General features: G+C 59.0%; 1 protein-coding gene across 1 annotated transcript; it reads right to left on the bottom strand.

Annotated features, from left to right (window-relative positions):
• Window positions 1-1,830: 1,830 nt before the first annotated feature.
• Agt (angiotensinogen) lies at window positions 1,831-9,693 on the bottom strand. The gene is made up of 5 exons (XM_026412855.2): window positions 9,595-9,693; window positions 5,889-6,750; window positions 4,302-4,569; window positions 2,792-2,936; window positions 1,831-2,318 (listed from the first exon to the last, which is right to left on the bottom strand). Exons 2-5 carry the CDS (start codon window positions 6,715-6,717, stop codon window positions 2,127-2,129), a joined length of 1,434 nt encoding a protein of 477 aa, XP_026268640.1. The 5' UTR covers window positions 6,718-6,750; window positions 9,595-9,693; the 3' UTR covers window positions 1,831-2,126.
• Window positions 9,694-24,028: the final 14,335 nt, after the last annotated feature.

Genomic DNA, 24,028 nt, shown 5'->3' with positions numbered 1-24,028 from the left:
GTTACAGAGTGCTGTCTGCAGTTCTCCTTTCTTTCATCTGTTGATGGTTTAAAATACAGTGGTGCTTCCTGCTGGGAAGAGCCACTTTCCCCCTGCCACGCAGACTGAGCACACCTCAGGGCAGCTCCAGGTTCCCCGGGAGCCACTCTGCATCCCCGGGGTCTGCCTGCACAAGTGGCCACCAAGGTGGTGGCTGAACACAACAGAAATCCAGTCTGTCACACTTCTGGAAGCAGAAGTGCAAAAGCAGGTGGCCCTAGGTCCTGCTCCCTTCAAAGGCTCTGGGTGGGAGGTGGGTGTCTTCTTGGAAGCCGCTGCCTTCCACCCACCCACTCAATACAGCTCACTGGGAGGAAGCGGGAGGTGCCCCGGGTGGTTGAGGCCTAGCTGGGTGAGCAGGCTGACATCTCCACCTCTGGGTGCCTCCAGCCCATTCCCAGCTGGGACTGGATCCAGCTGTAGGTCAGCTTTGGAGCTGCTTTGGACTCAGGCTGGCCTCCTGGTCAGAAAGTGGCTGCAGCTCCCGTGAATGCTGGAGTTGCCCAGGCAGGGCTGCCCCACAGCTTATCCCCTCATGACAGGGGAAGCAGGGGGACCAGGATGCTGTGCAGAGGGCAGTGCTGAGCACACTCCCTGCACCCTGCAAGTACACCACAGACCAGGCCCTGCCGTGTCACTGCAGGTCTCCTCCGCAGCACCCGGGCCTTGGTGGTCGTGGCCGACCCCAGTCTCATGTATGGGCACTTTGCACCCCAGGGAGGTTTCTCCCAGCTCAGGGGAAGAGTGCATAGGGCAGACGGACCCCATGCTTGCCGCTGTTGTGGCGTGCCGGTGAACTGCGCCGTCTCCCTGACCCAGCCGCCCACCTAGAACTGCACAGAAAGCAGCGCGGCAGTGGGCAGCACTGCTCCACCTGCAAAGCAGGAGGCCACCTTCCCACAGACAGAAGGCAACACCTTGGGACCCCAGCCACAGCAATGCCACACTGGACGTCCCAGGAGCCAGGGGCAGAGTGACTGGCTGGGTCCCTGGTGTGAAACTCGGCACCTTGCAGCTGATTGTTTAAGTGAAGGTACTAGAGACGCATGCCCCCCACCAGCCAGGAGTCACCACGGAACAGGGCTGCTGTGGTTCTGGGAACCCTGCCACCCACCTGCGCTCGCAGAGCAGAGCCATTCTATTCCACAGGAGCTCCCGAGGCTGGTGTGTACTCAGCCTCTGCAGAATGCAGCCGCTGGCTGGAGACCTGGGGCCTGGACCTGTGTCCAGCACGACCAGGGCTATGGCTTCCCTCAACTTTTCCTGAGAGGTGGAAGCATCGCCAAGGCCATCCAGCCTGCCCGGTACCTACCTCTTCCTTGGCTTTGCTGAGACAGAAACTTTGGGTCTGATCCATTGAGGGGCCAAGTGTTTGAGAAGATTTAGGACCCTGCCCTCTGCTCTTGGGACCCCCTGAACAGCAATCCAGCCCTCAGCCCTGTTCCCCTCTAGGTCCCCTGACGGACAGGCCTTCCACCACACAAGCCTGACTCTCCTGCTCCTGGCAGAGGCACCCAGAGCACATGGGCTGCCCCCTCCCCCCCCGCCCCCCCGCCAAGAGCAAGGGGTCACGAGAGCTCTGTGGACTGTCAGCTGAATGGCTCGGCAGCCCTGCTCACAGTGGAGGATGTTACTAGCCACCTGAGGATTATCAGCCAGGGTGGTAGGATTGCTCTAGCATGAAATCAGGTCTGTGTGTCTTTCTGCAACCACAGGTATCATGGGAAGAAAAACTAAGGCATTGTGGGAACTACAATCTCACATTCAGTTCGCTGAGTATAAACCCAAGGCAATGAGACAACATGTGTTTTAATCTTAAAGCCCAATTTCTATTAGAAGAGGACACTTTGGTTTCAGAGACAGTGGATCTGTTCAGACTCCCCCTCTGAAGAATCGTCCTGGTACAGCACAGTGCCTCCCTCACTCTCCACTCACACCTGTGTCTGCTCAGGTGCCACGTTGGCAAGGAGCCATGCTGAACCACCAGGGGCGGGGAGGAGAAGGTGGCAACCGGTGGCCGATTCTGCCAGGTTTGCTCTTCTGCTGGCCTCAACTTGGATGGCCAGGCACAGTGGCCTTGCAGGGCCTCACACCACATTCAGAGGGTTGTCCACACGGCCCAGGAAGTGCAGGGCACCCGAATCCTTCTCATAGATGGCGAACAGGAACGGGCTGCTCAGCGTCACCTCCAGGGCCTCAGACATGCTGGGCTGCTGGGCAGACTCTGCAGGCTGCTCTTCCTCATCCGCTTTGAGTTCAAAAAGAAGGCTGTTCACCACCTGCAAGGCAGTGGAAATGGCCTCTGTCCTAGGGCACACAGGGCCCAAGGCAGGGAAGGCGCCTGCAGGCCCACCACAGGACTCCGGCAGTTCCTGCCTCCCCTGCCTGTGCCCTCCGTCTCCACCCACCACCTTGCTGGGCAGGATCCCTGGCTCTCTCGCCAGAGAGTGGCTCCTGAGCACAGAAGAAGCTGCAGGACAGAGCCTGGCCAGGGACACCCCCACTGCAACTTCCAGGGAAGACCCCAAGTCCTGGCCTGGTTGAGCAGGGCCCAAACACTCCTGGAGCACTAGAGGCAAGGCTGGGCAGGAGCTGCTGTCCTGCACTGTCCCTGGGAAGTCCCGGAGGGCTCTGGACACGTCCCTCCCAACATGGCCTACTCCCCTGCAGGTCTTCTTTCCCTCCTGCTCTGACAGCCTCACCCACAGCCCCGTTTGTGTCCCATCCACACCTCCCCTAGGCCAGCACCAACCTCTCCCACTCTGAGGTCGCCATCACTGATCCTGCCCAGGTTCGCCTCTGCTCCCAGCAGCGTGGGCAGCTTGGCCCGAGCCAGCAGGTCCTGCAGGTCGTAGGAGCCTTGCAACTCCAGCTGGGGCATGGTCAGGCGGATGACCCTGGGGAGATATGTGGTCAGGGGGCTTCAGGGGACAAGGCAAGGGCTCCCAGGAACCCAGGGGTATATGCTCCTTGCTCCTGCCCCTGAGGAAGAGGAAGTCTAGCCCTCACCCAGCTAGGTCATCCTCACCTCTAGGAAAACCTCAGTAACAAATACAAAGAAATCCTTAAGCGTAAAGGAAATGGCATGGGAAGGGCCCGCATCTCCAGGGCTTGTCCTGGGGACTGGCTAGGCAGCTTTTGGGCTTTGCTCTGCTCGCTTCTCAGGCTGGCTGTGTGGGGGCACTCCTAGGAAGCCCTGAGAGGTGTCACCCCAGCTGGCTGCAGGGTGCTCTGGACGGAGACTCTGGGCAGGGGCTGTGGTCTTGACCTCAGCTTGTGCAGTGCCAACCCATTAGCTCCAGTGACCTCCACCTCCAGCTACTTCCTCTGGCAACTTTGAGGGACACAGGCACTTCTGGTGACACAGCCAGCCCTGGCCAGTGTGTCATGTCCACAGCCGAGGCTTCAAGCCATGGGGGAAGCCTCACAAGTGTCCCCGGACAGACGTATGAATGACTGTGTTTCTGCATAGTGGCTGGTGCTTGACCCCAGGGGAGAAGGGACCTGAGGTGGGCAACCCATGGCCGGCCAGAGGGCGCTGTGGGCTGCCAGAGCTCGGGTGGGTTGGCACCACACAGGCCAGTGTCAGTGTTGCACTATTAGCGGGCTCTGGAGACAGGCTGCTGGTGGAGGCCCACCATGGAGACAGCTCCATGCCAGGACACTGGGATGGCCAAGGTGGCGCATTTTAGGTCAGGTGTATTCCATCACAATTCAAACTAAGACCCTCAATACATACTGATTTATCATTACAATATTATAAACCTAAAAATCTCAAAGTAAAAAAAAATAAACTCTCAAAGAGAGTTGGCATCAGGGTCCCAACTCTTCTCCCTGGCACTGGCCCTGGGCCAGACCCTGGGCCCGTGAGTCTGGAGGACCAACAGGAGGAGGCCAGTGCTCTGCAGGAGGGGCTGCCACAACAGAAAGAAGAGCAGCTGAGGCCAGGCCCTCCCAACATCAGTCTCCGGAGGCTCTGGGGTGTCGGGACGGGCCTGAGTGTGGGGTTGAGTCCCTTCTCAGAGAGTGGCTTAGGTGTTTTCTCCTGCAAAACCTGGGCTCACACCGCTCTGAGAATCGGGTGCTTCCTCTTCTCCCAGCCTCGCCTGCGGAGCCCAGGGGATGGAGGGCTGGGAGGTTCTGGTGGACACCCAGGTTCAGTCCAGCCTGGCATCCTGGGCCTGTCCCACTGTGCTCACCCTCCTACCCTGGGCTAAGCTGGCACAGCTCCCCCAGTTTCCAAGGCACTCAGAAGTTCCTACCGGGGAGACAGGTTCTTCATCCAGGCCAGGAAGTCATGGTGGAAGACGAGGGCTGTGACCCTGTCCAGATCAGAGGCACAGTGCGGCTGGATCAGCAGCAGGGATGAACTTTCGCCCAGGGGCATGCGGGTCACGGAGAAGTTGTTCTGCACGTCAGCCCAGTGCTGAAAGGTGCCAGTGCCCGAGAGCATGGGGACAGACACTGAGGTGCTGTTGTCCACCCAGAACTCCTGGGGCCCGGGCAGCAGCGAGAAGCCCTTCATCTTCCCTGCAGCCCAGACAGAATAGGAGGGGATGGTCAGCAGCTGGGCAGGCTGTAGACCATGGCAGCAGCGGTGGGGCCTGGGCCTGGGCAGCCTTGGCCAGGCTGCTCTGCTCCTCTCCTTCCCCACCCTTAGCCTCCTTCCCCACCCAGCGGCCACCACTGCCCCGGGCTCAGGCCCACACCTGCCAGAACCCGAGGGCTGCCCGTCTTCCACCCAAGCCTGGCTGCTGAGCCACTGCACTTGCTGTACCCGGGACACCAGCCCTGAGGCTGAGATCCAAAACGACCCTCAGGGACTGGCCCTGGGCTCCTGATGAAGAGCCCACCAGACCTGCCTTGCCCAGCCCAGGCTCACCTCTCTTTTCCTGACTCAACATGACCCTTTAAAGCAGCGTTAGGGCCATAGTTCAAGTACAAGTGCAGAGATCTCCCAACGCCCAGCCTCAGCCATTGACACCCTACCACAGCAGCCCACTCATCAGAGTGGCCAGCTGTTGCCCAAAGCCACAGTTCACAAGGGCTCACCCTGGTGCTGAACCCAGTGGGACTGGACAGTGGACAGTGGTGACCATCCACCATGGCAGCTTCACAGCCTTTCCTGCCTGAGGCCCAAGGTCCTCATGCAGCCCCTAAACCTGCTGGTGGTGCTCAGCCCCCACTACCGCTCACTGACCAGGCCCCAGCCCTGGAACCCAGGCTCCAGCTCTGCACCTCTCTTGCCCAGGGACAGGCAGGACTGAGGACCAGTGAGCTGGGGTGGTGGAGTGAGGTGAAGGCAGCCCGCAGGAGGCCCCAGGGAAGCCTGGTCAACAGGGGCTCCATGAAAGCCCTAACCCCTACCTGGCCTCACTTCCCTGTCCTAAGAGGCTGAACACAGCTCTGCCCTCTGGATTGGGGCCTTGTGAAAGTGGAGTGGCATTGTCCTCGACCCTCAGAACCTTCGGTGGGAGGATGACAAGGACCACTGTGTGAAGCCATATGAGCAAGAAGCAGAGCATCCCCTTGCGTGGTCCCCAAGGGACCTCAGTGGAGCTGCCTAGAGGGACACAGGACTTTTCCTCCAGCCACAGTGACAGAAGTAAACCCCCGCAGCTAGCCTGGGTGGTGGTGCCCCTCCTGCCACTCAGCTCAGTGTTTGCCCCAGAGGCGGAGTGAGTCCCTGCAGTTAGCGGTCAGCTCCCATGAAAACTGGAGCTGCAGGGAGCTCAGGGACCAAGGACACCCGAGCAGCACACCTGTCCCCATCCCGCCGTCTGCTAAGGGTGTGGGACTTAGAACACCACCCTGTGGCAGCACAGCAGAGTGACCAGGGGTTTCCTCACCATAGAAGTGGACAGAGGTGCTGAAAATCAGGGTGCTGTCTGCTCGGGCCCCTGCCAGAGGCCCGCCTGTTGTCCACCCTGTCACGGCCTGCAAGAACCTGCCAATCTTCTCAGCAGCAAGCTCTGGGTCTGAGGACAAGTCCAGAGAGCGCGGGAGGACCACAGGGGCAAAGGTGGCCAGGCCCTGCACAAAGGACTGCTTCAGGCGCAGACCAGGGGCTGTGAACAGGCCCACCACTGTGGACAGCAGCAGTGGGGCCCGGCCACTAGCCCCACCCTGGGCCACCAGAAGGCCCTGGGTGGCCTGCAGGGCAGAGAGGACCCTATGCCCATCCAGCCGGGAGGTGCAGCCCTGGTCTTCCCCAGGTGCACCCAGGAATGACTGCAGCTGGCTGGCTGTGGGGTCCAGAGCTCCCAGGTAGAAGGAGGCCAGCGTGCCGAAGAGAGCCGTTGGGGAGAGGACAGCCGCGCTGTTTGCGCCCCATGCCTCGCTCAGCATCTTGTACATGCGGAAGCCCATGAAGTTGGCCATCATCCCCACCTCTTGGGCTCTCAGTCTGTCTTCAGCCTCCAATTTCTCAGCCACCAGCACCAGCTGGGCACGCATGGCCTCCTCGTCCACTGGGGCTGTCTTGGCCTGAATCGGCACAGGCGTGAAGGTCGGCTCTTTGGGTGTCTCCAGGTCGGGTTTCTCCAGCTGGACACAGGTGCTCTTGGGGTAGAAGAGGAGGTGGAAGGGATGTACGTACACCCGGTCGCCAATGGCCAGGCCAACCCAGGCCAGGAGGCACAGGACTGTGGCCTTCAGGGCCACACCAGCAGGAGCCATCTCTGATCACAGCAGCGCTCACTCGTCTGTACCCTGAAACAACATTTTGTGAAGGGTAAAGGTGACTATCCAGGAGGTCCCCAGCCAGACTTTCAGTTTACCCCGCATTCCCTGAACCTCAGAGCCAAGAGGTGCCTGGGGTGCTCTAGTAGTGGACAGGAGGGGCGGAGCCAGACTCCTCACAGCCCAGGCGCCAACACCTGGCTGGGGGCCGAATTGCCCTGTCTCCGTTCATGCATTGAAGTCGTCTCCAGGACCCCGGCAAGTGGCCATAGCTAGAGATGGGGTCTTTAAAGAGGTGCTTAAGTTATGATGGGATCCTAACAGTGGGACACACAGAGGGACAGCCACTGAGGACACTAGGACCGGGCGGTGTCTGCAAGATCAGAGAGGCCTCAGCAGGAGAAGCCTGCTGCACCCTGACCCTGGACGCCAGCATCTGGGCTATGAGACAGTTGATTCAGACTTTGAAGCCCCAGGCTGTGGGCAAGAGCCCTGGGGGCTGAGGCTTCCTCCCAGGGAGTAGGAAGGGCCAGCGGTAGATCCAGGTGGAGCCCCTGTGCTCCCTGCTGAGATGCTCATCAAGTGACTCTGGATGGTTTAGTGTCCATGAGATCCTAACTGCTGTAGGGCTTGACCCAAACCCTGGCCTTCTCCCATATCCCCAGCTCCAGGCCATCTTCACCGTCCTGTCCAGTGGCCCTTTGGTCTCCAGGGACAATGCCTGTCCAGTCCTGTTCCTTGTAGTTGGCCTCGCTCGTCTGTGCTGGGCCAGGAATAGATCCTTTAAGTCTCTGACATGCAGCCAGGGCTCAGAGCCCTGCCCAAGCCACAGTGGACAGGGCAGTCAGGTGAGCCCTGGAGGCCTGTCCTTCAGTGCCCAGAGGGCTCCAGCCTCAGCTGAGCAGAAAGGGATGGAGCTGGCCAGGGATGGAGCTGGCCAGGGATGGAGCTGTCCGGGCTGGGCAGGGGAAGGCAGCTGGGCTGCCCGGTCCTCCACGCTGTCTGCTCCTCTGGGTTGAGGGGAGGGAGCTCGTCCTGCTGGTGGCTCAGGTCAAGACATGTGGCATCTCATTTGCTGCTTGCAGGGGGCGTGCTACATTGCCCTGTCACTGAGGCCATTCTGCCCACCTTGCTGTGCCTTGGTCCCAGCCTGGCCTTCCCTGTCCTACCCATCTCAGCCCTGATTCATGGGCCTTGCCTGGCAAGCTGTCTGCGCCTTACCCTGTGAGCCTGGATTAACACCCCAGGTCCTTGAGTTAACTGGTACTTGGATTAACACCCCTAAGGCCTGGCCCCAGGGCAGTGCTTCTGGGAGGTGGCAGAGCCCTTCGAAGGAGTGGCCTCATTGGCCTCCACGGCACCCCATCATAGGTCTGTCCTATCCTGGGCTGGAAATTCCAAATCTGAGCCAAAATGAAACTGTTCACGTCACAGTTGACTATCTCAGAATCTCCTGGTGAGGCAAAGCTGCCGGCACCTGCCTGGCCTCCACACCCCCACCAGGACACTGAGGCCTCCCTGTGTCCTGTCCTGCTCAGTTCACCTACTGCCAACGACCTTTGACTTTTGACTTGGCGCCTCCTCCCCCTCTTCCCCATGCATCAGACCCAGTTTACTCTTCTCATGAAACATGCAGTGGGCAAAAGGGCAGGGCCTCTGCCCCCACCCCAGGACCTCCTGTGCAGACAGGCCCCTGCTGGCCTCATAGGGCACCCTGTGGGCTTGGAGACGTGGGGAGCACAGCCTTCCCACCTACTGCTCCTGCAGACTGCTCCTCTGGGGGCAGCATGGTGGCCCTGAATTCACTCTCAGCAGGGACCTGGGGCCAGCGAAGGGGGCAGCCGTCCTTCCCAGCCTTTCCCTGCCCAGCCTTTCCCCGGAGGGTGGCGCACACTTGTACACTGCCACCCTGGCAGGCGGTGTCTCCGCTGTCCAGCCAGCTAGTCTCGGTCACCCTGGCCTTCTGGAGGCTGCCTGGAAGCACTACTGCTCTGTTGTGCGGAAGTGCAGGTTTGTCTGTCTCCTCCCACGTGAAGGCAGCCCCACAAGAGCCATTTCCGCCTCGTTCCCAAGGTGGCCCCAAACAGGCAGCTGGGCGAAGTCATTAGTGCCATGTCGCAAGGGACAGAGAGGTCCAGGGGCTTGCTCCAGGGCCCACAGCCAGGAGGAGACAGAATCCAGACTCAGCCAGACCCCAGGGCGCAGCAGGTGGCACCGAGGCCCAACTACGTTGTCTCTTAAGGAACACCAGGGCCCGCCTTCCGCCACCTACAGGAGCAGGAAGCACTTCCGCGTGGTCAGGCTCTGTCCCTGTGGGCCTAGCCCAAGAGCCAGCATTGTCTGGAGTCTGGCTTTATGTAGGTTCAGGAACAGAGTGGTGAACAGGTTGCACTGACTCAGACCTCGATCCCAGGACCAGAGAGAGACTCTGCTTAAGGGTCATGCAGGTGGAACACCCTGAGCCCTGCGGGGCCCTGAGACCAAGCCCCTCCCTGTCCGCTGCCTATACATGAAGCCTGCTGTCCCCTCAGATGGGAAGAGACCCAGTGGACTATTGGCCACAGGGACACTAGTCCTGGGCCAGGTCCTTCACCCTCGATCCCCAGGTCACCAGAGGAAGCAGGAGCCAGAGGCGATCCTGGCTTGCAGCTAAGGAAGAAGCCGTCTCCAGAGCCCAGGTAATGGCTGGGGAGGACGGCCACATCTCAGGGTCTGGCCTTGCAGGTGGCACGTCCCCTGTGAAGCGTGGCCACCACAAACCCTCATTCTTGATCCCGGATGAAGGAGAACAGCCCCTCCAGCAGCTCTGCCCCTGGCCACCTCGCTCAGCCCACAGCTCAGCTGCAGCCAGGGGAAGCTGAGGTCTCCACTTACCTCCTGCGTCAGCCCTGGACCAGTGCAGCTTTGCCCTGGCCGGCCACCAAGGCCCTCTTTATACCCAAGAGTGGGGTGGAGCCGTTCCCAGGCCACTCTGTACACAAGTGGGGGAGGACCAGGGCGGGGGCTGCAGGTTTAGCCAGGACTGGCCGCTCTGGGACCCCTTCCAGGAAGTCCTGGCAATCAATGTGGCCCCTCAGCTGAGCAGATGGGCTGGTGCAGCGTCCAGTTACACATTGACCCAAGTTCACCAGAGCTGGGGCCCTCTTGTCCTTCAGCTGGGCTGTGAGCCTGAGGCCCACCATCAGGCCTCCTGAATCAGCCCCCCCAGGGGGCCAAGGTCATGCCGGAAGAGGGGACAAGGGCAGGGACAGGGCTGGGGGGGCTGCTCGACACCGGCAACGTGTGGCCAGATCAAAAGGCCCAAAGTGCTCTCAGCTCTATCCTGGCCGTCCACCCTGTGGGTGCAGATGGTGGGCTTGGACACTGATGGACTCTCGAGGGGAGAGCTGTGTGATTCGGATAAAGAGGTGAGGGGTGCGGGACAGCTGAGGACACTGGGTGCAAATGCTCACTGTGTGTGAACCAGATGCCACCCACTGGCACAGAGGCCACTGCTCTGGGGAGCTGGATGGACACCCAGGAAAGCTGCCAGGGACAGAGGAAGGCTGGCAGCTGTGGGCCACAGATGCCCTTGGACTGGCCAGCAGGGGTCAGTGCCACCAGGGGAGGAATGAAGCAGGCCTGGCTCAAGCTTCTGAGGAGTCTCAAGGAGAAGCTGTGGACACTCGGCGGCCAGCTATGAGGCCCAGGAGGGAGCTATGGGCTGAGGTGTGGGTGCAACAGTTGGAGGCCGTGTCTGCTCTGCCCCCAGCTCCAGGCACCAAGCTCCTGAGTGGAGGTCAAGGGACACCGCCCTGTGGTCTTTGCCCTAATCCCGAGTTCCTGGCCTCAGAGCCCTTAAGCACCTGGGATTTCCAGAGCTTTGGTGGCTTTGGGTCGGCTCATGAGGTCCGGTGGCTGGAGCTCTGGGGGATGGTTGCCAGAGCGGCCATGCTGCTGTCATGGCTGGTCTTCAGCCCACTGATGCCTGGAGGGGACAAGGCTAGACGCCCTGGGGGGTAAGGCTGCCAGTGGCATTGCAATGACGATCCCCAGTGACGGTTGGAGAACCTGCAGGTGGTGCCCATCTCTGCCCTGGGGCCTCGGGAAGGGAGCTCCCGTGGGGCCACCTCCTCCTGTTTCTCCACAGCCCAGTCACCACGCAGCCTCCTGGCTGCACACTAGAGGGAGCCAGCGCCGCTCACCCAGGCCCCGCCCTCCACAGTGTCCACAGACCTCACTGGCCATGGGCTCCTGGGCCTCGCCACCTGGGCGAGCCTTGTCTTTGGCACTGTCTCCCCAAGGCTTGCCCCATGCCCATGGGCCACCTGCCAGGCACCACACCCTGCCTGGCACTGAGCCTGCATCCTGGCCTCGAGGATCACACCTCCCACAGGGTGCTCACGGAACCTCGGCCATTCCCAGAGCCCAAGGCCCACTCTGTCACCGAGGAGCGACCCACATCCCCGGCTCAATGGGTGTGCAACTGGGGCCAGGCAGTGAGCAGAAGGCAATGGGAAGACCTTCCCTTCAAGGAAAGCTGTGCGTGTGTGTGCATGTGACGTGTGCACCCATGGGAGGCTTGTGCACATCATGTAGTGTGGTGTGTTTATGTGTGCATGAGTGTGGTGTGTGCATGCGTGTGGGGTGGGGTGTGTATGTGTGTGATGTGGGGTGTGTGCACACAGCACGTGTGGGGTGTGCATGCATGTGGTGTGGCTTGTGTGCATGTGTGTGGTGTGTGGTGTGCATGCAGCACGTATGGTGTGCATGTGTGTGGTGTGGGTGTGCACGTGTGTGGTGTGGGTGTGCACGCGTGTGGTGTGGGGTGTGCACGCGTGTGGTGTGGGGTGTGCATGTGTGTGGTGTGGGTGTGTATGTGTGTGGTGTGGGGTGTGCATGTGTGTGGTGCAGGGTGTGAAGACACCGGGCTCCTGGCAGGCATGGGTGGCTGCACACTAGCACCCTGGATGGCCGCCTCTAGAGGTTGCAGCCAGAGCTCTGTGGTGGCAGTGCTGACGGTCATGTGTAGCTGAAACAAGCTGAAATAGCCACTGGACCCTGCTAGAGGCCAGAGACTTTCTTGAAGGACTCAACGCCCCTAGAAACAGCACTTCCTGTTAGGCCAACCTCCTTGAAGAGTCTGCCTTTGACAGTTCAGGGCGGGACTCCAGGTGTAGAAGGGACACTTTCCAGCTGAGTACATACGTGTGTCCTCGCACAGCACCAGCCTGAGCCTGAGGTGAGGAGCTGCCCTGCCCACCCTCAGCTACCGCTCTGTCCTGGTCCATGCTGACTTGGTCAGCCCTGCCATACAGGCCTGGGAATTGCTGTGTTCTTGAGATAGGAGTCGGTCACCTCCCCTTCACCCACTCCCAGGACAGCTCGGCTTTTGACTTGGGTCTGAAGGGCACTGACTGCTCTGAGAAAGCCATGCGGCTCTGGGGACCCACTGTTGGCATCTGGGTTCCGTGACAGCCAAGGCCTCAAACATGCCGCCCGCACCACCAGGAGCTGTCCCTAGTCGTGGCTGGCAAGAAAAGGGCACTTCCATGAAGCAAGCGATGGCCTGAGCAGCCGTCCAGGCTGGGGACTGGCCCCTGGGCTTCAGTGTGAATAAAGTGTCATTGCAGCTCAGATGCACTCGGGGATGTAGTGTGGCTGTGGACGCCGACGTGCTGCGACAGCCTGATCTATGCTGGGACACAGTCCTTTCCTGGGACACTTGGCCTTGGAGATGTGTTGACTTCGACGCTGGGGGGTGGCCACAATACGTGTCACAAACTGTACCAGCTGAACGTGCCTCAGGGGAGTCTTGTTGCCAGCTTAGATGGAGCGTGTCTGAGTGGGAGTGAGGGACACAGCTGCAAGCCAAGGAGGAGAACCAGAGGGAGTTTGGATGCCGTCACGAGAGGAAGCTCCGGTCAGGAGCCGTGGCAGAGCCAGCCAGGTCTTCATTAGAGACCTGATGGAACAGAACCTGCCCGAGGAGCATTACTTTTGAGAAATAAAAGAGGAAACTGTTTCATTCAACAGTTTAATTAAAATCAAGATGTCGTAACTGTACTACGTGAAAATTATTAAAGGCATTAAGTTGGCTTGTGGGTATCACTCCTGAAAAGACCTTTTCAATAAAATTCCACCCGCAGTCTCATGGATCTGAACACAGCGTTCATGGATCGAGTGCCCAGTTCCCGGGTGTTCTTGGTGGCTCTGTGGTTCCTCCCAGCTCAGGATTGCCTGGACGCACCTGGGGTGCTATTTCCGGGTCAGTGCAGTGGGAATTCAGAGCCGGAGGGTCCTATTTCTGCGTGGCCTCTTCTCAGGTTCATCTGCTCTTGGACTGCTTTGGTCGCGTGTCTAGTCCCATGCCTGCCTTGGCCCCCATGGCTGGGGATTCAACAGATGCTGTGTCCACCACCCAGTGAGTTCAAAGGAGCAGGGACATCGGAACGGAAAAATGCTGTCACCCTTCTCCCCACAGAGCCCCCGGTGTGATGACACAGGCTGTCCTTGCGGGCCGGCACGCCAGCTCTTGCAAAAGCTGAACTCCAGCAATGGTGTTTATTTAACGCTCAGTTCTTTAACAAAAACACAGCAAAGAAATTTGGAAAGATAAATATTAGTGTTTTCCTACTGCGGACAAGAAGGAGGGCAGAGCTGCGGGTGGCGGGAGGCCGGTGCTCTGGGACACTGAAAAGGCCCAGGCACTGGGACCGCGGCCTGAGGCCGGGCGGCACCTCAGTGTGAGGGATGGTAGCTGTGCTCCTCTCGATGGCAAGCAGGACCACCTGCTTTACAGAGGCTTCGTGGCAATGGCCAGGCTGAGTCAGAGGACGTGGCCTAGGAGGACCAGCACTGGCCGGGGGGGAGAGGCCTCCCCTGGTGTGCACCTCCTTGTGTAGAACGAGCAGAAGGAAAGCTCCCTGCTGGCCTCCTACACCATCTTACCCAGTCCTTACAGCAGCGAGGAGCCCACTGGGAGGCCCTGTCTCCTCCACTGTCCTCCCCAGGCCACCCCAGAACCCAGCGGGGCTCTCACATGTCTGTCATTGGACTGACCACCCTGTGCTCCAGGTGAGCCCGCCTGCCTCCTGTTCTTCCTGGGGCGCAGGCTCCTGTGGCCCATGGCAGGGTGCACAGAAGGGAGCAGGCCCCTGCGCCAGCTGTCTGGGCATCTCAGTGACGAATGGGGAGCTTATGTGTCATGGACACAGGAGGCTGTCATCTGTCACCTCCACCATGGATTGTGGGACAGAGCATGAGATTGGAACCCAGTGGCCTCAGAGAGCCCTGAGGTCACCCAAGTGGCACCCCAGGATGGCTTGACACCCATAAAGCTCCTTCCCAAAGATCATAGGAACAGAAACACACCTGCCTCAGCCAGTCCCTGCTCCAGACACTGGCCACCTCCACAGGAGGGGCTCCTGTACCTTCCCGCACTTGGGTGGCCCTGGCCGGGGGACCCTCAGATACCAGGCCTCCAAGGTGTGACCTGGAATGTCCTCCCAGGAGGCAGACGGCCAAGGCCCTCACGGGCTCTTCCACAACTGTCACCTAAAGCCATCAATCAGATGCCAGCAAACATTTACCCAGCACAGGTCATCAGCTGCAAAGGTCAGGAAACGAGACAGCAGACCACACAGAGCCTCATGCCATCAGTGTGGAGCTCCAAGCTACCTCACCCTGGCCCAGCAGCCTCTGCAGGTCGCAGGAGAGGATCCTGCGTGGGCTTCAGAGGCCTCAGGCCCGGTATCTGTGATAGCCGTATGTCAGAGTTACGGCAAGTGGCACATCCAGGCAGTGGAATATTATCCACCCCTGAGGAGAGTGGAGTTCTGAGGCATGCTGCGTGAACAGACCTTGAGCACCATATGTGCAGTGACACAAGCCAGTCACAAAAGCACATGCCTGCCCCGAAGTCGAATTCAGAGACAGAAAGCAGAGCTGAGGTTTGGGGAGGAGTGAGCGTCCAATGGTCTCTGTCCACATGATGAGAAGTTCTGCGAAGAAGCACCATGATGGCTCCATTGGCAAAGGGACTCGGCTCCTAGACCTGAGAAACGGTTAAAGTAGCCACAGCTGGTGGGCATGGAGGATGGAGGCACGGAGGGCAGGCGGCGGGCGAGTCAGGACAGGGCCTGGCACACTGAGTGTGAGCCCATAGGAGCGTGGGATGCTTTTCTCTGCCAGGAGGTGGGTTCCTATAGTGGGTCAGGGGCCAGCTAGGCACTGGGCTAGTAAACAGCTAGGCCAGCTGCGTGAGCAAGGTAAGGCAGCTGACCATCCACCCTGATCTGCTCCCAGCTCTGCCTGACACAACCTCCACTCCACCGGCCCCTTGGCCTCCTCCCCTTCCCTCCTGAACTCTGATCCATATGAGCCAGAGCCCAGGGCCCACAGTCTCCCCCAGGACCCTCTGCAGCCCGGGCAGCAGTGCCAACCCCCAGGGGTACTGTCGAGACAAACACTCCTCAGAAGCCACCAGCCTCCATTGTCCCTGCTGGAGGTGGAGGAATGGGTTCCCCTCCTCTCGACCTTTGAAGACATGCCATTGGAGGTGGCTTCTCCACTGTGAAATGTGTGCCAAGTCGTTTCAAAGACCAGGAAGACCTGCACCAGCAGTAGGACCCAGGAGTGTCCACAGGCCCCGGGGCATCTCCTGGAATCGCCCCCCGGGGATGCGGCCCTCACCTGCCTGTCTCTGTGGGGAGGGGCAGGAGCGTCACCCAAGAAGAACCAGCCCCGAGGCGTTACACACATGCGTGAAGGTGTGAGAAGGTCTTCGTGGGGTTGAGGGTCTCCAGCTGCCCAGGTGTGGCTGGGGTGGGCTGCGAGAAGTGCGCTGCTGTCCAGCTCCTCCCAGGCAGGCTCCTCCTCCCTAGGCTCCCAGGTGCGGGCAGCCTGCTGGCACAGGTGGGCAGCCCCTTCCTGCCCCCCAGTTTTCTTAGCACCAGCTCTGGCGAGCAGCATTCTGGGTCTGTGTGCTCGGCCATCAGGGCTTGCTTTCTCTGCTTTCTCTGCTGCCCCTGCAGAGAAGACTTCTGGGTGGGAGATGTCAGCCTCAATTCTATGCCCAGCACTGTGGCTGGGGACACCCACGGCTCTGGGACGTCCCCAGGCTCCTTGCCAGGCTCCTGCAGCCATCCACCACTGTGTCCTTCGAGCAGCAGTGCCACGCCCCGTCTCCAGCAGCAGGCCCCAAGCCCACCCTCGGCAAAGACACACAGCCCGCTCCTGGCCACCTTCAGTCGCTTATACCATCCAGCCCTGCCCTCCTCTCTGAGGCTTGGAACAGCCTCTCCGTGTACCCTGTGCCCCAGTCATGCTGGTCTTGCCCTGTACCCTGAACACAGGGACCCCGTCTTATGTGGGTAGGACGCTGCTGTTCCCACCACCCAGCCTCATCCTGGCTCTTTGTCCCTCTCTCAGCTAAGATTTACACTGAGAGGCGCCATGTCCACCCAGAGGCCCCCGCCCCACCAGCTCACCACCGCGCTTCCGTGCCTGTGATCACATGAAATGGCACCACCGGTGCTGAGAGCGACCTCCGGGAGAGCCTTTGGTCAAGAGAATGACTTTCCCACTGAACAGCTGGTGTCCACCCACTCTCCAAGGCTATCTCTTCTGCCGCTACTCTGAGCTAGCGGGTGCCAGCAGAAGCTCTTGAGGGACAACCTTCCCCCTGGAGAGCCTGGGCATGAAGCTAGGTGGGGCCAAATCCAGGATCACGCGTTTCTGCAACCATTGTGCTTCTCTGGTGTGATGGGGCCACTGGAGGGCCTGAGGACCGGAGCTGTCCTCATCTCACTGGCCTCCCAGTCCCCACTTCAGTGTGGCCCCTTCCACTTGGAGGCCATGCCCCAGACGTGCTCTGCCAGCCACTCGGGGACCTCGCCAGTCCTCAGGAAGAGAGGCTGGACCAGGAAACAGGCTGGATTCTGCTTCTGAGGTGAGTGCGTGGGTTGGGGTGGGCCCCAGCAGCCTGCCCTTCGTCCCTAAGGGCCATTTCCAGTGTCTCTTTCACAGGTGACCCTCCAACCCAGGCGTTTTCGGCACATGCTGTGGTCTGAGCATGAGTGTGTGTGTGTGTGTGTGTGTGTGTGTGTATGTGTGTGTGTGTGAGAGAGAGAGAGAGAGAGAGAGAGAGAGAGAGAGAGAGAGAGACTGCCTGTCCATGTGCCTGTCCTTGCTGTCTGCAGGGTGTCTTTCAGATACACACATCAAGGAGGTCTGAGCATGAGTGTGTGTGTGTGTGTGTGTGAGAGAGAGAGAGAGAGAGAGAGAGAGAGAGAGACTGCCTGTCCATGTGCCTGTCCTTGCTATCTGCAGGGTGTCTTTCAGATACACACATCCAAGGACGTTAGCGTCCCTTATCTATTTGCACATAACCTACACACACCCCATGCTCTCCAGTCCTCTCCAGACTCCTTATACCTGAGAAGGCCATGGAAACACTGTGTCAACTGTCGCTACACTGTACCATTTAGTTATGCAAAGAAAAAGTGCTTTCACTTCCAGCACAGATGAGTGTCTTTCCAAATATGTGCCGCCTAATTGATTGTACCCTGGGTGCTGAGGTCTGACGGTGACAGGAGGGTTCCACCCCCCGCCCCGTGTGCAGGGCAGAGCCGCCTCCTGGGAAGAGCTGGTTTCACAGCCAGGACGCACATCCTAAGGGAACACAGGCCCCTGCAGAGAGGCAGCAGAGGGCTACGCTGGGCTCTCTGTGGGCAGCCTCCGTGGTCCAATGGGACAGTGGTCAGCTGTCTTGCTGGCCAGCAGGACCTTTCTTCCTGGTGCAGCTTACTACAGGATGGGGATGTATTTGTCCCTCCTGTCTCCTTAGAGTGAACCAACCTGGCCTCACTGACCAGGGTCACTGGCTAGTGCACAAAAGGAATTCTCACCAAATTTCAAAACTAACTGATTTCCACTTGTGTTTAGTAATGTTACATTTTCTTTTAAAAGTTACTATGGAAATGATAACACAGTCCTTTTTCTTTTCTTTTTTTTTTTTCTTTTGGTACTGGGGATTGAACCCAGGGTCCTCTACCATGGAGCCACATCCCCAGCCCTTTCTATTTTCTATTTTGAGACAGGGTCTTGCCGAGTTGCCTGGGCTGGCCTTCACCTTCGATCCTCCTATTCAACCTCCAGAGGCCCTGGGCACTTGGATGGCAGGTGCCTGCCAGCATACCTGGCTACACAGTCATTTTTAGATCATCCCTCCTGCCCACTTTTGCATGGCCCCACCTGAAGGAGGCCTGCAGCCCATCGCCCTAGCCCTGAGCTGGCCATCCTCAGACCCTCTTGCTCTGCTTGCCGTCCTCTCTGCCTGACTTGGGGTGCTGGTAGAGTTCCCAGCTTCCTGGGTCCTTCCTCTGCAGCCTCTCTCCCCAGCTGGCCTCAGAGGCCTTGTCCTCCCCTCAGCTCCTGGCCCTCTCTGTTCTGAAGCTGCTCTGCTCCCCCCCTTCAGATGGGGCCCAGGGCACCTGCTGCTCAGAGCCCAGGAGGCCCTGCAGGCTAGGGTGGTTTTTGTGAGCGCAGTGGATGGCCATCCCTGAGACCTTGCCTACTGTCCCTTCAGTCACGACCACCCAAGCACAGCCTGAAGACAGGAGGCTCCAGAGTGAGGAGTCCGCGAGACACCATGGTCTTTGTTACAACAGGTGGTGGCGGTATTGGCCGAGCTCCCCTCCCCGGTGCTGGAGCTGTGTCCTGGCTTCCTCCTGTGGCCAGGGCGTCCGCTGGGGTCTAGAGCACCCTGGGGTCTGGAGCCCCTGGGGTAGGGCTCTGCCACGTCAGTCCAGCCTCCCCTGCCCCCATTCTCTCTCCCCAGGACCCTGACTTCCCTACTCTAAAGAACTTCTGCCACCTTTCAGCTGGGGGTCCAGAAGTGTTGAAACTTCAGGAAGGACAGTGCCATCCCCAGCCAGAGGGCAGCTTAGCTCTTCTCACTCAGGCCAGGGTGGTGAGAAACCAGCTCCTACAACCATTTCCTGCTGTCAAGTCTTGGAAACGATTCCTCAATTTACATGTGAATGTTTGGTCTGAAGTTGATTCTTTTTTCTAACTCAATTGACTCCTTATCATTTTGGTCTTGATCATAAGAGTTATTCAATATTTTGTTCTCTCTTTTGTTTTTTTTTTTGGTACCAGGGATTGATCCAGGGGGCACTTAACCACTCTACATCTCCAGACCCTTTTATTTTGAAACAGGGTCTTGTTAAGTTGCTGAGGCTGACCTTCCTTGGCATCCTCCTGCCTCAGGCTCTGGAGCTGATGTGATCATAGGTGTGCACCACGCACCCAGCTTCTCCTGTATTTTTGAAACATCAAGGAGCGTGAACATAGGTCTCCAGTTCAAAGGGGGACTGGGCAAGGAAGAAGCATCATTGCTCCCAGCTTTAGGACTTCACCAGATGTTACCTCTACCCCAGGGTTGTTTCTCAATCGGCCACACGATGCCATCTTTTGTGTGCAATTCTTTGAACAGTAATGAAGCCAGGCCCTTGTCCTGGAGCAGCAGGATAGCAGCCGGAGCCCATGGGAGTGCAGGCATCAAGCTTGGGCGGCAGCCACAGGGAGCCCGCCATGTCAGCGTGAGCCTGAGGCCCAGGCGAGGCAGGGAGCATCAACCTGCAGGGCAGAGCAGCCCTACCTGGCCCTGCATGGAAGCCCACAGCACCATATCCACAATCTAGCAACCTCAACCTCCCGCTTCCCAACCATAGGGAGACAGGGAATGGAGCAGAGTTGCCTGGACAACTGGACATCCAGACTCTAGGTTTAACCAAAAGCATTGGTACTTTTCCAAACCCTGATTGGCATAAGTTCTAATCAATAGAATCAGAAGTTTGCCAAACCCGATTAGTATAAATTTGGACCAATAACATTGACACTTTTCTAAACCCTAATTAACATAAGATTTAACCAATAGCATCAGTCCTTTCCCAACACCTGGGTTAACATAGACCTAGACCCTCACAGTGACCTGGATGAGCACCCAGGTAGCAAACTCCGTGCAACCCCCGGGGTCTCCTGACACCAGCAGAAGGCTTGATTCTGATCTTCCCACCTGGGCAGATCTGACTCCTGCTGTTCCCACCCTTCAGAGTGACAGGTGAGGACCTGGCAGACCTGGCGGGGAGCTGCTGCTGTGAGCCACACTCTGGAGGGCAGCACTGCTGTGGAAAGCACCACATGCAGAGCCACCATGTGCCACCAAGGGCAATGCCCGGCTGAGACCCTCGGAGGTGGTGCCCACCACCTGTGCCACTTATAGTGAGAACCTGACACACACTGGGGTCTTCTGCCTGGGGTGCCCTGTGTAGTGGACAAGAAAAAATAATATTTGGAAGCTACTTGTTGCTGTTGGAGTTAACTGAGGCTCTCAATGGGACACAGCTCCTTTGTTTACGTTGCGCTGTTGAGGTGTGATCGACCTGCCATGCGGTTGTCTATTAAAATGCAGCTTGATGCTTGGTATGTGTTGTGACAAAGCAGGCAGTTCTAGAACATTCTGTCACTGGAAATATAAGTTCTTCAGCCATCACCCCCTCCCCCCTCAGCTCTAGGCCTTCACCATCTCAATCGGCTCCCTGATCTGGAGCCACAGGGTGCCAGCCACATGTGATCTTTCACCAGGGTGACACTTCTGGTTGGTCCTCCACTGCCCCTTGTGGCTGAGGGTCTGCACCTGGGATTCAGGTGTTCTGATGGCTTCGGCCCGCAGCCTCCTGGTGAGGAGAAAGGACCTCGTCTGGGGCTGAGGGAGGCTCCCAGCCGGCACACTCTGGGTCCCCGGCTGCCTGTGCACCCGCAGCTCCAGGCTCTCTCTAACCCAGTGGTGGGTCATAATCTCTAAGGCCAGTGCCCACCCAGCAGCAGGGCACAGCTTGTCCTGCAGCATGACCATGTATGGAGTAAGCTCTCTTCTCCAGGAGCAGCTGGCACCAGCCAGCTGACCTGAGGGCTCTTTTGCTCAACTCAAGTAAGGAGGGTCTATGGTCAGCTCGTGACCTGGCATGCATGTGAGCTTGCCTTTTCACCTCTGTAGCAGCCTCCCTGGTCAGAGCTGTCTGGGATGCTCCCTGTGTCGAAGCCTGAGTCCTCATTAGACCCTCTTTTTGGAGATTTGGGTACCTGGGTGCTGCCAGGTCCCTGGGAGCACCGGAGTTGGACTAAAACTGGAGTAACTTCTCTCTTGTTGGGTGGAATCTGTGTGCTGTAGGCCTGTGCAGCCAAGGAAGCCCTGTCAGTGACAGCAGCTGACCACGGTAGGGACGACTACCACATGGGCTGAGGGTGGCAGCCAGACGGAGGGTGCAGGGTCGCCGCTCACCCAGCAGCTCACATCTGACAGATCTGGAGATTGGAGTTTACCTAACAACAGAAGGCAATAGCAAGTAGGAACAGCCGATGGCAGAGGCTCAAGAACCCCGAGGGCTGGCCCCCTAGGGTGCTAGTCCAGGGTTTATATAGCAATTGGGTCACTGCTGTGGGTCCAAATTTAAGCTAATTGGGGTTTGGAAAAGTGCAATTTCTACTGGTTCAAACTTATAGTCATCAGAGTCTGGCAAAATGCACCCGCAGTTCCAGGCTCTCTCCAACCCAGTGGTGGGTCACTGTTGGCCAGGTCTTGAGCCTGAAACTCCCCTCAGCTCTGCCCTGTATCTGTCTCCCTGCCACTGGTTGGGAAGCGGGAGGGTGAGGTCACGGGACCATGGATGCTTGGGGTTCCTGCTGCCGTGCTGTGTGGAGTGGGCCTTGCCCTGGCCCAGGCCAGCCTCCACCATGTGACAGGTCAGGCGCCCTGCTCACCTCAGCCCTGGCTTGCCACACCTCAGGTGCACACTGGCATGGCAGGCACAGCCCATGCCCACTGCCCAGCCAGGCCACCACTGCACTGCCCCGGGACAAAGACTTGGTTCCAAGATAGCTAAGGCCAAAGATGAGGCATCCCCCTGAAGAACAGTGGTTGCTAGGGAGATCTGGGTGGGTAGCCGTCACCTTAGGGGATGACCTGCCCCTACAGGGCCTGGACAGGCTCATTCCCATGGAGCGGGAGGCTTGTGGTAGCTGGTCTGTGACAGGGCGAGGGGGGTGCAGAGGTGTTCCAGGAGGCAGGTCACGGGAGCAGGAAGCGAGGGTCTCACTTTAACCTGGGAGGTGGTGCAAGCACAGGAGCCTCTGCGGCAGTGACGGCCAGCACGTAGACAGCTTGGGGAAGCAGGCAAGTGGCAGCTCACCGTTGGAAGTGAGAGTCCATTGTGCTTAGCACCTGCGGACTGAGCTGGGGTGGGGTCAGATGCTGAGTCACCTGCACAGTGAGCTCTGCAGGAAAGGTCAGCACAGTGGGGCTGGCTGCCTGCGGTTGGTCATGGCTTCCCAAGGAACAGGACTTGGGGACTGGGGAGGATGCCCCAGTGGTGACAGACATGGCGGGGTCCTGGGGAGCAAGGGCAGGCAGAGCTCAAGCCCTGGCTGCCAAGCAGGCTGCAGTCCTCCCTTCAAGGCCTCTGGCCACAGTCATGGACCTCAGTGCAGCTGACTGCCTGGCAGCTGAGGTGAGGGGACAGGCTCTTCCTGCGTAGGCCCAGGCGGGAGGATGGGAACACAGGTCCCTGGAGCTGGGACAGGAGCACGCCAGGCAGCCCCACACAGCCCCAGACAGTGCCAAGTGCACTCCAAGCCCCTTCCCCATGCTGGGGCCCTTGAAAGGGACACTTCATTTCCCTGCTGAGGGGCCACCAGAAAGCGATGTTCCTCACCTTGTCCAGCCTGTCTCCCTGGTGGCCCTCCTGGATCCCACAGAAGGTGCTGTCTGATGGGGCCATGGCGACTGGCCACTGGCAGCTCTGCCTTCTTCAGAGTCCTAGGACAGATGGACTGGCCCTGCACGTTCCAGAATCCTTCACTGGGCCTGGGAGACGAGACAGTGAGTGAGACTCAAGGGCCCCTGAGAGCGGGATCTGGGGGTGGGCAGGGTGCAGAGAGGACAGGGAAGGAGAGGAAGCAAGCTGCTTTGTCCATGATCCCTGTGCCGGAGCAACACCTTTGTCCTGGTTTATCCTGCAGAAGAAGGCGCAGATCCTGAGCAACTTGGCTGAGACCCCAGGCAGATGCTGGGGGTTCCTGCTGAGGTAGAGCCCCCAGGCAGAGCTCCCAGGCTTGTATCAGTCCATCCCAGTCGCTGTAACAAAACACACAGACCAGAGGCTTAGAGAGAGCAGACAGCTGTTGCTCCAGTTCTGAGGCTGGTTCTGGAGTCCAGGAGTCCAAAGCCCCCAGCTTCAGTGGGCCTCCTCGCTGCAGCCACATGTGGTGAGGGACACGGGGGAACTCTCTGGGGCCTGCTGCGAGGACACCAGTTGCATTTGTGAGTGCCACACTGGTGATCTAAGCACCGCCCAAAGACCCTGCTCCTGACACCATCAGTGGGGGTTGAGACTTCGGCATAGGTTTGGGGCAGGGTCGGGGGGCAGTCATTCGGGCCACAGCAGAGTGAGGCTGAATCTCCAACCTCACGTCGGCACCTTTCTTTTTAATAACAACTTGCAGGATCCCTGAACAGAAAACCCGTTGGACCCAGTGACCACTGCTGGTCATAAAAAATTCTCATCAGTCTTGGTTGCCCCCAGCCATTGCAGACTGCTATCACAGGATCACACAGAGATGGTGGCCAGGTTGGGAGTGCATGGGGCTCCCAGGTAGCTCGCACCCTCCTTCAGCTGCCCGAGTCCTGGCTCTCAACTTCCCACAATGCAAGACCTGTGTGGGGTTTTACCTGACCAGGGACCCCGGGCTGATAGCTGAGGAAGAGGCCCAGACAGGTGGGGCTGTGACGTCCTCTGAGCTCACCTGCCTCTGGTCACACAGGGTGACACTTGCCTGCCTGCAAGTATAGGAAGGCTTCCTTGGCTCCCTCGTCCACTCACAGGAAAAGCCTTCCAAGCCCACTCCAGGTCACTGAGACGGACTTAGAGCCTGCAGCTGTTGCTACAGAGTACCGTCAGATGCCGGAGACGAGCTCAGACAACAGGCTGCCCGTCCCCACTGCCCACTCCTACACCAGCCTCTTCTCCTCCTCTTCCCATAGGGAAGTCCTCCTCCCCCCAGGGCTCCCCAGTGCGAGAAGCTCAGGTGCTGCCTCCATGGAGCCCCGAGCTGGCCTGGGGTGCTCTCTATTTGCCATCAGGGTGTGTCCCATGTCTGTCTAACAGGGAGGCAACCAGCAAGCAGGTGGAGGTGGGCGGCCCAGCCAGGGCCTGGGCTGCTCCTAGCTGACCAGCACACAAAGCTGCACAGCTAGCCTCTGCCCTTC

Source organism: Urocitellus parryii, chromosome 9 (genome assembly GCF_045843805.1).
Source record: "Urocitellus parryii isolate mUroPar1 chromosome 9, mUroPar1.hap1, whole genome shotgun sequence".
Lineage (NCBI taxonomy): Eukaryota > Metazoa > Chordata > Mammalia > Rodentia > Sciuridae > Urocitellus > Urocitellus parryii.
This window is presented reverse-complemented; position numbering and strand designations above follow the sequence as displayed.

What these genes read in the sequence shown, in the direction of transcription:
- Agt (XM_026412855.2), bottom strand. Translation starts at nt 6,717, where the DNA reads ATGGCTCCTGCTGGTGTGGCCCTGAAGGCCACAGTCCTGTGCCTCCTG. An exon ending in CACCTCTGTCCACTTCTATG is followed by an intron (nt 4,570 to 5,888) that starts GTGAGGAAACCC and finishes TCTGGGCTGCAG; the next exon opens with GGAAGATGAAGGGCTTCTCG. An exon ending in GCGACCTCAGAGTGGGAGAG is followed by an intron (nt 2,319 to 2,791) that starts GTTGGTGCTGGC and finishes ACTGCCTTGCAG; the next exon opens with GTGGTGAACAGCCTTCTTTT.